General features: G+C 37.0%; 1 protein-coding gene across 1 annotated transcript in view; it reads right to left on the reverse strand.

Annotated features, from left to right (window-relative positions):
• Actr3 (actin related protein 3) overlaps window positions 1-16,737 on the reverse strand; it is a 43,605-nt gene that overhangs the window by 12,386 nt on the left and 14,482 nt on the right. Inside the window, exons 2-7 of the mRNA XM_060371778.1 lie at window positions 14,402-14,457; window positions 11,845-11,969; window positions 7,309-7,419; window positions 4,995-5,090; window positions 3,502-3,609; window positions 2,167-2,310 (exon numbers count right to left, since the gene is read on the reverse strand). Of these exons, the coding sequence (XP_060227761.1) occupies window positions 2,167-2,310; window positions 3,502-3,609; window positions 4,995-5,090; window positions 7,309-7,419; window positions 11,845-11,969; window positions 14,402-14,457 (640 nt within the window). The remainder of the gene's footprint in view (window positions 1-2,166; window positions 2,311-3,501; window positions 3,610-4,994; window positions 5,091-7,308; window positions 7,420-11,844; window positions 11,970-14,401; window positions 14,458-16,737) is intronic.

Consider the following 16,737-nt stretch of genomic DNA (forward strand, 5'->3'; position numbering starts at 1 on the left):
CTGACTCCATTTATTAACACAACTAAAATCTGACAACCTAGACTTGGTCTTAACTATTTTAATACTACTTTATAAAAACATGCATTAAAGTCTTCAACAACCACTATCTCAGTTACAGAATAAATGTTCTAGAAAGGAAAAATCAAAATGCATACACAAAAAAAGAATACCTATACCTATACAAATTATCACAGAACCTTTATGCATATTTGCAACAGAACTAATTCTGATCAAGATAATGAGTAAAGAAAGAAATATGGAAATGTAAGCTATTCTGCTATTCTCTGCAAGACTGAATTAACATACATGATTATCTTAACTGTCCTACTGCTTCTATTCCTGTCAGTTTTTAAGTAACATGCACAATTTCCTATAACTGTGCACATCAAGGACTCTTCCCAAGGTAGTAGTAGTTATTATCAGAGATAACAAAAAGATATAAAAGGCTGTCATGCTGTGCACTGGGGAGGACCTTCTGTGAGTTGAGGTCAGGCAGGGCTATATAGTGAGACCCTGTTTCAATCCCCCTACAAAAGGGAATATCCTGTTCTAGGAAAAAAGAACAATTTCATCTCTCTCCAAATCTTGAAGGTGGAAATTTCATGAGGAGATATTATTTTTTTTTTACGTATTCAGTAGTTTGGAATTTTTCGTATTGTTTTTGATTTCATGAAGTGGAAGTTTCTGGTTTCTTTGAAGACTCGGTTGTGTTATATTATGTTTTGCTAGAAGCTGTCTTGCAAGAGTGCACATGATGTTTTACTGCAAGCAGTCCCATGCGAGGGGCATTGACTTTGGCCAGATGAAAACATTCCTGGGTGGGCTCTCAGGAGAGGACATATATAGAAACCCACAAAGAATGAGACAATGCTTTTTGGATTGACATCGCTTTGCTGGTCTTTGTTCTTTGACACTTCACTTTGCAGAGAGAAAACGTTCCAGAGAACTTCTCAGGGCAATCCAACTGAGTCTTGAGGCTTTCAATGACTCATTCCGATTCAGTGGATTTCTTACTGTTTCTGCTGAATCGTGCTGATTCGTGTTGCTGTTTGATGTTGGCATTTGGACTGGACTGCTGGTATCTGGACAACGAAGAGTGAACTCCCCCCAAGGAACGACTTCTAAAAAGGTCTATAACCCCCTTTTCCTAACACCCTTCTTTTGCCCCTACCTCTGGTCAGTGAGTTGGAAGGGAGGTAGAAGTGTTTAAGAACCCTAAATAAAGTAGGTTTGTGAAAAATCTAAGCCAATAGTTTTGCTTGTTTTTGTTTTTTGAGATAGTTTCTCTACATAATGCTGGCTGTCCTAGAACTTGTTCTGTAGACCAAGCTGACCTCACCTCACAGAGATCTGCCCACCCCTGCCCCCAAGTGTTGGGAGTAAAGGTGGACACCACCATGCCTGTCTCTTTATATTTAATTTGTAGGTTACCAACTTGAAATTAAGTTTGTAAACCACTTAGTAGTTTCTTTAGTATATAGGAAGTAGTCAAGGCATCTTCATGCATAAGCTTTAAAGAACAAAGACATCTTCCCAAGTGTCATACCAAAAAATGCAAATAAGGGGAGTTATTTTGACAAAGACAGTTTTACATATTCAAAGCAGAGAACTACAGAAAAATTTCAGTTTTGCTGATATATGGCAAATTTCAAAAGCAATGCCAAAAGAATAAGGAAAATATTTTGCTTGCATGCATGAAACACAAATATAAGAAAGAATTGATAGGGTCAAAACCTAATCATATACCTCACATAGCCATCAGTGTATGTCCATGGTCCACATCACCTGAGTAACACATTATATCTATACGGCAAAGCTCAACAAGCCAGTTACGTCAAATCAATTTTAATAACAGAAAACTGTTAGTATTAAAATAAAGACTTCAAAATAAACTGAGATAGAATGATTTCCGGGTAAAACAAATCTTTACTTTTAATAAAAGGAGTAATCACAAAAATCTATGTTTAAATAATCTTATGCTAGCCTTCTCAATTTGAACGTAGAGAAAACACGCAATGGGCAGGTACGATCATCCACCACTATCTGTGAGAAATAGAGAAAACAACTTGGAGGATTACTCTGATGAGAGGACTGAGGTAAGAACAGTCTTCGCAGTCAGCTGCGCATGTGACTGACTTCTGGCTGACTCACCCTTGTGCAGCTTACCTTCACCGCTTTCGCAGTTTCCAGGGACTGTTCAGGAGGGATTCCTACTTCCCGGTCTCGCAGCAGTTGCTGAATAAAATACGTTATATCTCTTCCTGCAATTGGAATGTGTTTAATACAGCTGCCGATGACATATCCTTCAGCCTGCATGCAAGGAAAAGGTGTCAAGTTTACTGTGGTATTCGCAGGGTGGTAAGACGGCTTAGTGGGGAAAGCACTTGCTCTGATGACTAAAAACCTATAGAGTTTAAACCCTAGAATCCATAAACGATGGAAGGAGAGAACCAACTTCACTCTCATGCCCTCACATAAGCATAGCCCACTCTACTCCCAGATAATAATTTTTAAATTATATTTCTATATAATTTCTGATTTATTAAAAAATTAAGATCCATTTCTTAACCAGATGTGTCAAGCATGCCTAAATTCCCAGCATCTAAAGGGCTGGAGCAGGATTCAGCGTGTCTTCCTCATCTCTTATTAGGCACAGACAGCTCTGATCTGCTTTTTCTGTGGGTGCTGGGGATCTGAGTGCAGGTCTTCACGCTTACAGAACAGTCCCTCTTACCACCAAGTCAACAGCAGCCCCACAACAATTATTTTAGATGCTACTAAGAAAAAAGGAGCTATCAAGTAAATTACACTGCTTTTAAATGTAGGCACATCCTAAGAAGATAATAAAGATGCCCAAAACAAAAGGGGACAGATATATCCACACAGGAACTATCACTTGGCAATATAAAGAATGAAGTAGTATACATCCTATTACAGGTATGACCGCAAAAACATCTGCTTAAGTGAACCTAGTCCATCACAAAGTCCAGAGTACATAATTCCGTTTCTATGCAGTTCCTGGACAGGCAAACTATTCACACAGAAAGCCTGTGGCTGGCAGGTGTAATGTACACCATACTTGGCATACTTGGAAGCTGTCATGTGCTATCTGAGCTGAGAACTTTCCCTCCTTCATGGTCCATGATGACAACTGAGACCATCAGCACAGATTATTCTGCCACTTTCCTAATCTTAAGTGAAGGTCAAATCAGGGGTTGATCACGTCACACTCTCTGAGGCTCACTATACTCTTCTCAGCTCTGTGACTTTCATCAGTTACAAACATAACTGATTTGGGGCACTGCCATGATAAGAAGCTGGTATTTGTCTCCTTTCAGCACTATTGGTGCTCTTAAGATCCTAAAGATCTTCATGAGGCCCATGATAGTGGCTCAGGAAGATGGCAGAAGAGCTTCACGTCTTGTAAAAGTATCCTTGGTTCCTATCATTTACCTCCAGCTGTACTATTTCACATTCTCTTTAGCAATTTTCTGTCCTTACCACAGGAATGACATGAGTGACTCCATCTCCACTGTCTATTACTGTACCCGTCAGTGTCCGCTCTCCTACTTGTCTTGAGGTCCAGGATGCAGCTAAGGCAAGAACAGCCTAAAAAGTAATAAGAAAGACAAAAATAAACTGTTAAAAAGTTACTAGGGATGCAAGTCTACAGGTAACCCTTACCGACACTACAAACTTTCTACACTTCACTGAGAGAAGTTCATGGAGCTCTTATTACACAGGACACTTAGTTTGGAGTTTAGTAGGACTACTCTCTTCCTAGAGCCAAAAGCAAGAGGGACACAGACATGTAGCATGTGCAAACTTACCTTGCCCCAACTTAAATATTACCCAGACGGCACAAACTACCAAGGCCATCAACATGAGCCAACAAGCACTACTCTTAAAAACTCAAACTCAAAGTTCCTAAATTCAATCTGCAGACAGAGCTGTATACCTAGTACCTTAACCAACATGGTCATCACACTTCCAGACCCTGAGATAACTAGAAAACCAATAACACGCAATACCATTTTTCTTACCAAGAATCTCATCATGGCCAATACAAATTAATTATTTAAAAACAAAAAAACAAAACCTTTCTTTTAAACTAAAAGTATCAAAAAGCTATTTTTTACAATCAAAATATATGAGGAGAAATAAAAACATGAGATAAAACTTATTTTGCCCACTTGCAATGTAATACCCAAAGGAAGCAAAAAGGTTTTTTTTAGTCCACCATCCTTAAAAAAAAAAAAAAAAAAAAACCTCAACAATCATATGGCTTTAGACTTCTGAGATTACAGCCATGAGCACCACACATGGCTTACCATGTTATTTTAATAACAGAAGAAGAAGCTAGGCAAAGCACAGCACTAAGGAACAAAGGCACAAGGGTCTCTCTCAAGTTCAATGCCAGCCTGAGTTCCACAGGAAGACCTATAATCTCAAAGAATCAAACAAAACAGCAGTCAGAAGTCAGAGATGGTAGAAAATGCCTGTATTTCAGCACTCAAGCAGGAAGGTCCAAGACCAGCTTGAATTACAAAATGAGACCCTATAGACCCTATAGATTGATTGGATGGATTAGAAGGATGGAAGAACTGATATAGATAGATGAAGAAAAGGTAAAAGAGGAAGAGGGGGAAGCAAAGATACACACTTATTTTCAAGAACACGGAAAAATCAGAGAGGTGTGGAGGTCAGAGGACAACTTGCAGGAATCGTTTCTGTCCTTCTACCATGTCGTCCTGGGGACTGAACCCAAGTCATTAGGCTTTGGCAACAAGCATCTTTACCCTCTCAGCCATTTTGCCAGTCGCATGAACTAACTTCCTTTGGCATTGTTTTGCTTCCTGTCTAAATATTATCTCCCTTTGCTGTCTCTAAATTATCAACTCAGAATAATATGGAATGATTTGAATTATGTTTAGGAGTAACCTAAGGCTGGATAAAATGTACAAGCCAAGCTTAAATAGGCAGAAATCACTTACCTGCACAGCAATGTACAAGCCTGGAACATTGAAGGACTCGAACATTATTTCAGCAGTATATTCCCTGTTTTCTGGAGTATTCAGCGGAGGTTCAGTCTATTGAATTAAATAATACTTTAAATAGACAATATAAAATCATTTGGAACTTTATGGCAATTTCTAAAGGGGAAAGGATTTATGAAGTAACTTAAAAAGCACCAAATTTATAGGAAGATTAAAAAACACGAAGACTTTGGAAAACTATAGAGAATTAAAACAGACCTACACATATATGAAAATATGTTCTCAATGTCTGTTATGTTCCTTCTGCTTTTGATCTTTGTTTTTTGTTTGTTTTTCCTGTTTGTTTTGTCCCATGCTGGCTTGTTTTTATCTTGTATTATTTTTCTAGATGTCTGTTTGTATTCTAACATGATAGAAAAGAAAGGGTATGAATCTGGGTGGCAAAGTCAGAAAGATTTGCAAGACACTGAGGGAGGGGAACTGTAACATACCATACTAATTATAATTTATTATAATTGAAAAATTTATTTTTAATTAAAAAAACTGAAGTGTTCAATATCATTATGAGTCACCAGAAAAATGGAAACTAAAACCAAATCAAGTCTGTACGCCTCTATAGTGACTAAATTTAAAAAGACTAACACACTAAATGCAAGCTAGAATGCAGGAGCAATTCAATTAGTGTTGGATAAAAAGTCACCCCAGGCCAGAGTTCTAAACCAGTTAAGTGTCTGTCCTGTAGCAGAGCAAGTCTATAAAAGAGATGAGAATAACTATATAGAGACAAGAATAATCAAAGGGCCAGACTGTCAGAGTCTAAAACATTAAATTGCATGATACACATTTTACTATAGCACATCGTGTATGAGTTACGTTACGTAAAACCCAAATACAGGCAAAATTAATCTCACTTGTCAAAAAAAATGAAAATAAGAGTGAAAAAGTGGTTGTCTCTAAGGAAGAAAGAGCATAAATTAACTAGAAAAGGCACTGATAATGTGTTACTTATGTTGTTATTTACACAACTGTCAAAACTAAAGGTGGGCCAATCAGTTCTTTCTAAATACGACCTTACAGAGACACATCTACACATCTATACTTATTCACTGCATTAAGTACCATCTACTGCATTAAGTATGGTTTATGGCGATCTATCTATCATCTATCTACCTATCAACCATCTATTTATCTATCTATCTATCTATCTATCTATCTATCTATCTATCTATCTATCTATCATCTATCTACCTATCAATCATCTATTTATCTATCTATCTATCTATCATCTATCGATATCTCTCTCTCTCACTATCTGGTCCTTTTTTGTTTTTGCCAGGCCTGGTCAAAATCCATAGAATGGTTCAGATTTGGTTTTGGTCTTGTTTTTTTTTTTTTTGTTAGTTTTTTAATAATAAAATGAACTGTTTGATGATGGACATACTAAGTGTTTAAGCAGGAAATTATTCTCATCTGTATTTAACTCATTTTGATGTGATTCAAAATAGACAGATGGATAAATAAATGTATGTCAAAGCAAATACGTCAAATATAACTATACTGAAATGTTAATTACTAAACTTAGGTTGTATGTACATGTGTGTCCATAGTAATGTTCTTTTAGCTTTACAGTCCAGCTACAAATAGTATTCACAGAGCACCATAATGAAACACTGAATACTGGATTAACAAAATTTATGTTTAAGTAAAAACAAAGACACAAAAGAGCCATTTTGTATTGTGAGAAGATAAAAAGACAAAGAAGGATATGTTCATTTATCCTACTAAGAAGTTTGCAGTACATATCAAACAGTTTTAAAAACAAATAAGGGCTGCTTCCCACAGAGATACTGTGCCTCACCAAGCACAAGCACAGAAGCAATGGAGCCAAAACTTTGGCTGTTAAGCCTCAGAAACAAAACTTTCTTCCCTTATATTATTTTGTCAGTGACAAAATAAAATTAACACATTTATGGGTTGTATCTTGATGACTACATACTAATTATCAAAAGCATTTATGCAATTACACTTTAGTGCTTGGCCACATTGCTACTCGACCTGCAGCAAATGGAGTTAAGAACACAGTCTTTCAGACATGACAACTTAATAAATAAAGTATGCTTACTAATGGATATCAGAGACCATTAAAACGTTCTTCAAAAATTTTCCTGGTAGGCTAGGTACTGGGGTACATGCTGCTAACCCAGCATTTGGAAAGGTGAGGCAGAATGATCCTGAGTTTAAAGCTATCCTGGGCTTATGAACCCCATCTCAAAAAAGGGACAGTCCCCAATAAATCATAATGTGTACTTACCAAAAGAAAGTAATGGTCTTCAGGTTCTGCCCTTAAATATTTAAAAATCACTTGCTCCATAAACCTTTCCATTAAGTCCCAATCTTCAACTATACCATGTCTGATTGGCCACTATTAAAATAAAAATCATAAATTAAATCTTATTACTGTCAAAGAACACAACTACAAATACAAAACCAGAGACTTACTAGTGCATTAGTAGCTATTAGAAAAAAATTTATTTCTTTAGGTATGTTGATACCATAGGTCATCCCTAGGCTATAAATGCTTAAGTAGAAATATACATACTTAGAAAAATAAGATTATTTTTACCATGTACATTCAGGTGGTTGAAAAGATAAATGTGTATGTCAGAAATGTCAACTTTATCTTAATTTCCTTAATCTTTAAGTATCAGCTCATTAGCTGATATCTATTATATCTCTAACATAACATACACTTGGAAACTGAATATGGTGGTACACACTCAACTGTTCTAGCTACTAAGAAGGCTAAAGCAGGAAGACTGCTTGAGCTCATTAGCTTGAGAATACTCTGGGTAATAGTTAGATGTCATCTCAAAAAAACAATAGTAGCAAATCAGTAAATAAAACATTGAAAAACAGCTAAAATAATAATCAATCATATGGAATTTAATTTAGACAGTTTTAGAGGCTTGTGTTGAAGCAGGGGACCCTAGGTTATTAGCAAATCCACAAGCATGCCTGTAAGGTCTAAAATTCACAAAGATACACACAGGTTACAACTACACCATAGTTAATTTTTAATATCAAAGTATGTTGTACTCCTTCACCACGTTTCTTTGAAAAATTGGGTTGCCAGCTATTTCTATGATAAAAAAAACCAAATACCATACAAAGCAAAATCCACTTTTAAAGCAAAAAAAAAAAAAAACAAAAAAAAAACAAAAACAAAAAAGAATGCAGCAATGTCCAACCAGTCCACTGTGAACAGCTGAGGCATACCAATGGGAACTGTTAACCATGAAATAAAGTTACTTTTCTTTCCTTTCAACTTAAATTTCCTTTTGCATGTGACTACCATGGTGCTTGAACCTTGCTAGCTACTTAATAAACAACTACCACATATATTTTCAAAATCCAGGTATCACTGTGAAAATGATACTGAAATAAAAAAGGCATCAAGAAAACTCCTGAATCCCTGTGAGAGATTACCTTTCACATATCCAATACCAAAGTAGCAATGAACAGATAACCCAGTGCTGTCCTGAGTACCCTTGGCCACAATACTTTATAAGGCATGTTACTATTTTTGCAAAAGAACTCTATCTTGTCTAACCACTCTGTTTATCTGACACTCCACAGGGATGACTCTTCAATGCTCTGACCACACCAATTTCATCTGTCCCCAATACTAGGCAGGTGATGCCTAGTATCTTCCCAGAAGAACTCAAAAGATAACTGAATTTCCATCACCAAATCTATAAACTTCTACTATAACATTAGCAATACTATTTGTATGCATGGTTAGCTCTCTGGGTGTTATGTACATGTGAGTGCAGGTGCCTGAGAATTCAGAAGAGGGTGTCTTATCCCCTAGAGCGACAGGTGGTAGTGAGCAGAGGGTCCTATGAAGTAGTACACACTTGTAACCACTACCCTTCTCTCTAGCTCCACTCCTATCAAATTTGTCATCTAGGATGCACTCCACCAGCTTTCTCCAAGACCCTGTTATATGTTCCTCTTTTGGTTTTTCTAAGCACAATTTAGCTTTAAATGTCCCTTCCATCTATCTTACTTCTGCAACTTATCCTTTTGTTTCTCCCTCCCTCCCAAGTCACAGCCGAACCTCATGAAGCAGTATCCCGTTACCCCTCTACCATTCACAAAGCTACATTCATCCAGCTCCTCCACACTTGAAAATGGTACCTCAGCAGACATCTTATTTGATACTCCATGCTTTTTATCTCTGTTCCTCTCCACTCAAGCCTAATTAGTGTATCTCCCAGGCTTCATGCCTTTATGCTCCCCTAGGCAACAGCATTCACTTCCCAAAGTAACTGAGACCTCCCTATCTCCATCCTTATCCATCTTCCTTCTGAGTTCCAATACTGGAACTGTCTGTCTGCCAACTGGACTGTCTGCCAACATGTGAGCTGCCTCCCAGGTACTTTAAATACACTACATTCGAAATTAAACTCATCCTCTCTTCCACACACTAGCCCTTTAATAACCTTATTTCAGGAGTAACTACGAATACCCTGAACTATTTATCTAGTTGCCCACAGTACCTCATCAATCATTCCTTGTTAATCCTTAAATATCTACTTTTCTATTCTCAAAAATAAACTTTAACATACTTCTGACTCAGACTTGAAAAAGACTTTTAGATTTCTAGGCCAATAAAAAATAAATAAACAAGAAATGGTGGATCAAGGCAAATGATACAATAAAGTTTCAATCAAGAGATCAGAATGTGGAAAATTTTAGTAGACATCTATTTTTTTTCCTATAAGTAAATGGCAAGGGAAAAAATGACAAAATACATACATAGAATGTGAAGTTATGAGGCAAAAGACTCATGAGACTTACTAAAAGTAATCCAGTGGAAAGTTCTTGTTTTAACCATGACCCAAACCATTAACCAATTAGGAAAAACTCAGAGAAATGTACTAAATTCTGACTAAAACCATGAGATGTTGTTAACATGCAAATATTTTTAAGTGACTGGCTAGAAAATAACTGGGAAATAGTAAAGTAAGGTTAGTCACAAATTTGTAATTACCAAAGCTGAGAGACAGGCATGTGTGGAGTCAATATACTTTTCTTCTATTTTTACTGATTTGTTTTGTTGTTTTGAGACAAAGTCTCACTATCCAGCCCTGAGTTGCTATGCAGACTACACTGGCCTCAAACTCACAAAGATCCATTCACCCGCTGCCTCTCAAGGGCTGGGATTAAAGATGTGCACCACACCCAGTCCTTCACTTTCAGCAATGAATTTTTCTGTACCATTTGAATGTACACATGTGAGTGTGCACACACCTTTCAACTCTCCTCCCTACTGCCCTACCTTAGTTCAAGAGCTCTCAGCCTGTGAGTACTGACCCCTTTGGGGACTGCATAATCAGATATTCTGCATATCAGATATTTACATTACCACTGAACAGCAGCAAAATTAGTTACGAAGTAGCAATGAAATAATGTTATGGTTGGAGGCCACCACAACATGACTGTATTAATGGGTCACAGCATTAAGAAGGCTGAGAACTACTGCCTTAGTCTAAGTCACTACTATCCCTTGCCATATCTTATTATCTCTGAATCATACATGTCACCGTCAAATAATCTTTCACTATTTGAGCACTACAACTTCTTTATAATCATCCTCTAACCAAGGTCCACAATAATCATTAAGTATTAATAGCTCCATTACATAGATAAATAACTAAATTACAGAAAGCCAAGCCACTGAATGTTACCACAGTGCTAGAAAGAAAAATACAGACAAAATTCAAGTTTTAACAGATTTCACACTGTTCATCCAGTATATCCATGAATGTTGCTCTAGGTGGAACAGGCTCCCATGAAGCCCCTGGACTTCAGGCATATGAGCTATGCTGCTCCCTGTCTTTATGTACTGGCCACTCTGCCTGGTGACTATCTGCACATCTCACCTATTTTATTCTCCAAAACTTGGATCAATAATTATCCCTCAAGGACTGCTAACTCCCCAACTAGGCTAGTGACTCCTATGGCACACACCCAGAACATCCTATCCTGTTTTCTTCTCTTTTTACTGGCTTGATAATGTAGCACTGGGAGAGAAATTGTTTCTTACTACTTTCTTTTCAGCACAAAGCAAAACTGCAGTTTTATTTTTAAGAAGTTAGCTATTCATTTAAAATTACAAAGGACGAAAAGCACAAAGGAAGAAATGAAAAGTTAAAAGTGTTTACCTTCCAGGAAGGCTAGAGTAGTGGCTGTGAAAAGAGACATAGGAAGACCTTCTGTGTAATGAATTTCCTCTTACCTCATACAATCAGCCATATAAATTCTTCAAGCTACACAATGAAGACTACTTGCTTTATTGTGTGAGTTCTATTTCAATGCAGAAACAGACAGAGAGGGCAGGGAAGGAAACAACAACAACAACAACAATCTCAGATGACTTAGAAGAAATGGATGTCTGAATAAAAGAAGTAAATCTCTCTAGATGTAGCAATGTGGAGATGAGAAGAAAATCAATCCCTCCTGAGGGCTCTGAGAGACAATGGGCATGAAAAAGCAAATCCATTCACTTCAATATATGAAAGCCACAGGAGGAGGAGAGATTTCTACGGTTAGGACTATGAGAGCAGACCCAGATGTGATGATGCACTCCTTTAATCCTAGTACCCAGGAGGCAGAAGCAGGCAAATCTCTGAGTTCAAGGCGATCCTGGAGTCCAGAGCCAGTTCCAGGCAAGACCATGTCTCAAAAATTTTAAAGCAAAACCAGAAAACTGATGTGAGAGAACATCAAGCCCACAACAGAGAGCGCACAGCTGCTGACTGGAACACTCTTAGAAACATACCTTTGTTGCATATGTGGGTTTTTCTATAGCTTCATCGCCAATGAAGAAGTCTAAGTCATCCACACCTTTCATCACCCTCCTCTGGGCTTGATCACCTACTTTTGCAGACTCTTTAATGGCAATACCTTTAAAAAAAGTTAATTAGACATTTTAAATTTTTCATCTCTTCAAACAAAAACTTTTTCAGTGTTCCATTTTTAATATTAAAGTGTTATTAAACACAACAAATAAGCATGATTGAGAATACTTAAACTGTTAAACTAATGAACAAAACCATAAGAAACCTGTGACAAAATTCATTTTACACAATGACACCTAACCCTTCTCTCAGGAACAGGCCTCAAATACAAAACCCCAAAAAAAGGTACCACTGTGGGACTGTTTCAGCTCTGTTTCCAAAATCTTTTAAATGTATTTTGATTCTAATTGTGTATGTGTGTTACTAGGGTTTCATGCATGTCATATGTATACTTCCACTGAGCTATATACTCAGCCTTTTTAAGTTTTTTTACTTTTGAGACACAACTAAGTTACCCAAACAGTATTGAACTTGGAACCCACCTGCTTCACTTCCCAAATAATGGGAATTCCAGGTTTTTGCCACCAACTCTTTGCTTCACTATGAATAGAAATATAACCCTCGAATGCCAGAATGATGGCTCGGAGGTAGAAGTTCTTGTTCCACAAGTCTTGTGACCCTCGTGACCTACGTTCGACCCCCAGAAACCACAAGATGGAAGCAAAGAACTGACTCGTCATAAAGTCATCCCGACCTCTACACCTATGTTATGACAACTATGCAACCATACTCACATATACACACATAACAATAAAATTATAATCTTATAAAGTCAATATAAAACTCGATGGATACTCAAAATGAATAACTAACCAATAAAAGAAGAAAATCTGCAAAATGAATTTTTAAAAACAAGCTGTTGAGGGTTGTTCTAATGCTGGCCCTCAAGATTTGTTTACACCTATGTTTGTTTTGTAAACCTGTCTAAGTCATTATATTTGAATGGTTCATTTTACAGCCTATACCTGGCCCGGGTAGAATGAGGTATGTGTGGCTAAGGCTCTAGTGCTTCAGGAGATTGACAGAAAGAGAGGAGGAAGGAGAATGCTAGGATGGGTTAGTGTGGAGAAAAAAAAAAACAAAAACAAACATATGGGCCAAGAGAAAGGACTCAATAATGGTGTAAAAGGGCCCAGATGAAAAATACAAGCAAGTACCATGGGATTATGGATGAATGGTAGTCCAACTGAGGATGACTAAGGTGGATGGCCCTGGAAGAGGCTTGGGGCATGAATGGTGAGGATATTGAGACAGTGTAAGTAAAATATCTGCCAGGTCCCATGTAAGGCAATCCTAAATCTAACAGATGTCTGTCTTGTATTTGTGATAGTGCATTAGACAATAACACCATGATAATCTTAGGCCTAATAATAATAAATGTTATATAGCCCAACATGCATCTTTTTCTATTTATAATAACACAAGCTTTCTTTACAAATCTACTTATTTTTAGCCAATAGAAATCTGTTAAATATTAATTCCACATATGAAAAGACACCTCAGTTAATTTAAGAAAACTCACCGTAATCCCTTTAAGTAATTTTAAAATTCCGTGTCTCTTCCCAGATGTAAAACTCTAGTATATACTTTTAGGAGCTAGAGAGAGTGTTTTCAGTTCACGCAGAGAAACCACATTTAGTTCTAAGCACACTGGCTCAGCTGCCATAACTCCAGCTCTGTGAGATTGGATACTCTCCTGTGTCTCCCAAAGGTACCCATACACAAACATGGCAGACACTCATATATAACACATGAATAAAAAAAATTAGTAAAAAAAAAAAAAAATGCTACGTAGTCTTTAATTAAGTTTTAATTTTCTGAATTCAAGTTAAGCAACTTCATTCAATGTAATTCTACACACAGCCTTAGGTTAATGGAAATCAAAAATACAAAAGTAATGTTGAGAACAAGATATACCTTTACTAATGAAAATACTTCTAACAATCTAAACCTACTAAAACTGTTACAGTCAGCAGAAGGTTAACAAAAGCAGGGGAAAATTTAAATTTCCCTAAGACAATGTTACAAGCACAGTGTGCTTATAGGATATCAGAAAGCAGTGAGGCTGCTGAGTCAAGGACCACTGGCTCTTCATTGTGAAATATTGGTGTTAGCATAGGGTAGGTTTCTCAAACAGTAACCACATCCTCCAGCCAAAAGATGGTTACTTTAGCTGAATTACAGGCTCTCGGGTTGTGTTACTAAAAAACCAGTTAGAGCCACACCCAAGTAGCAGCAATGTCCTGGAAAAGGAAACTGTTTAATTATAAATTCACTATTGGGTTTTGTTTTGTGTTGTTTTCCTTAAAGAGATAATTAGTAGATTTTGTAAAGAGCTGAAATAAATAGTTAAGAGATTTGGAAGTAAGCCAATCATATTTCTAATTGCCTGTTTCTGACATCATGCTTGATGACTTATTTTACTTTGATAATGAGGAAGACAGATTAACTCATCCATGAAGTAAAAGAAATACTTACATGATGGGATGATAAACTGTGGTTCTGTATTTCCAGCATATCCTAATTTTGTATACCTGCAAAATAAAAATTTCATAAAATTTCACTAATCTCAGTATATACTGTGTTATTTTTGTTAAGAGGTGGGAGTTTGTTGTATATATCATATAATATTTAAAAGTTTAGTTCACTTAGCATCTCTGCCTTGAAAACTATCAAAATCATTTGCCAGTCAGTAATGCTATACACCTTTAATCCCAGCACTCGGGAGACAAAGGAAAGGAGATCTCTGTGAGTTCAAGGCCAGCCTAGATACAGAGTGAGTTCCAGGAAAGCCAGGGCTGTTACAGAGAAAGCCTGTCTCAAAAACTATCAAAATCACATATGTCAACAGTTCTGTTTCGTTCTGCAGTATTGTGAACCAACCATGGGGCTCTGCACTTGCTAGCAAGTGCTCTATGACTGAGCTACAAACCCAAATGCCAACAGCTTTTTAAGACAAAAAAAAAATCTATGTATGTATCAATGCATGTATGTATGCTTATGTGTGCTCCATGGTGCAGGTGAGGAAGCTGGGCGATAACTTCTAAGATTTGGTTCCCTCTACCATGTAGGTACCAAGGACTGAACTTAGATCACGAGGCTTGACAGCAAGAGCCTTTACTCACACACTGCCCTTTTAGGTTTACTCATTTACTGACTGCGTGCACACGCCACAGCATGCATGTGGAGGTCAGAGAATGACCTTCAGAGAGATACGCTCTCTCTTTCACCATGGGAATTCGGAGACAGAGCTCTCCAGGTAATCAAGTTTAGCAGCAAGCACCTGTACTCACTGAGCCGTCCCACTAACCACCACCACTTCAAGATACTGATACTACAGGGCTGTTACTCCGTGTGTGAAACAACATGCAAGGAAATCATTCCCTATAACCTTGTTTGTAATACCAGGAGACTGGAAATGCCCAAATGAAAACCAGCAAAATAAACTCAGTTTACACCATGACTATAATGAGATTATGGAAGCTTTTATGTACGGACTGGAACATTTTCAGATATACTGGGGTAGGTGAGCAAAGCAAAGTACAGAACAATGAGCAAGTGTGCTTTGTCTACATAAAAATGAGAAAAACACGAGAGGAGAATAAGAATACATGAAATGCATTTAATAATCTAGACACAAACTATCTCTAAAAAAATATGAGGTAAAAAATTTTGGTTGCACCTGTGAGCAAAGCAAGAAGGAAACACTTTTTTTTTAATTATATGTCGTTTCATATCACTTGAGTGTTTTACTACTCAGATGGTATTTTAAAATTTTGATTCAGAGTACTCACCTACACTATTAAAATAATAAAAACTATTAAAATATTACTAAAAATTCTAATAATTGAAATCACAATGGAGTTTTGATGGCATGTTAGGAGCTACTTAAAGGATAAATGGGCAGACTGCTAAGTAAGCTTTAGAGCGTCAGTCACAACAGTTTGCATTGCTCTATAGTCAAACCTAGTAAACACAAGTAGGGAACTTGCTGTGATATTACCGGACTCTGATAGTATCTGCAGAAAACTTTTTAAATATGAAAAAAGAATTTCTTTTGGCATGGTCAGGCCCAAAAGTAAGTTCAAGAATTGAATATGCCAAGCAGATTCAATTATTAAATATTAGGAGAAACACAGACTATCCAAATATGATATTGCTATCAACTAAACCATCAAGTATTTCCCACTGTCTAGTCTTTTTTAAGCAAAACTATGTGGCAAATATGATACTGTTCCTTTAATGTGATGCCTATCAATCTCTCCCAGCTGCTCTAACGCTGTGCAGCCTCCTGAGCCATAGAATTGCTGACAGCTTCTGAAAAGCTTGGCCCATCTCAACCACAGCCTCTATTATCCCTGCTCTGACCACATCTGATGACTGCCCTCCAGCCCTCAATACAACCGCTATTCTCCTGCTCATCTTGCAAAATTCAGGTTATGTATCAACTGCCTCTGGTTGAAAATTTCACAGCCTCTCCAGACAGCCAACTGTCTCTGTATTATTTAATAATTTCCGAGTCTTGATCCCATCTGTAAAAAGTTAACTGGGCTTTGACAAAGATTAAACGAGATAACAAGGTAAAGTATTTACCACAGTTCCTGACACAGCACAAGCAAGTATCAGTCCTAATTCTATTTTCCACGTATTCTTCCACCCTGGCCATTCCTTACATAATCTTAAATCACATGTATACTTTAAGTTTTAAACTTATATAGTTATGACAAACTAATTTTTATAAGCCAATTGAGACTCTTATACTGTAGTTTATATCTGATACCCTTTCACATCAGACTAGTATTTTATTCTTCCAA

The sequence above is a fragment of the Meriones unguiculatus genome, chromosome 18 (assembly GCF_030254825.1).
Source record: "Meriones unguiculatus strain TT.TT164.6M chromosome 18, Bangor_MerUng_6.1, whole genome shotgun sequence".
Lineage (NCBI taxonomy): Eukaryota > Metazoa > Chordata > Mammalia > Rodentia > Muridae > Meriones > Meriones unguiculatus.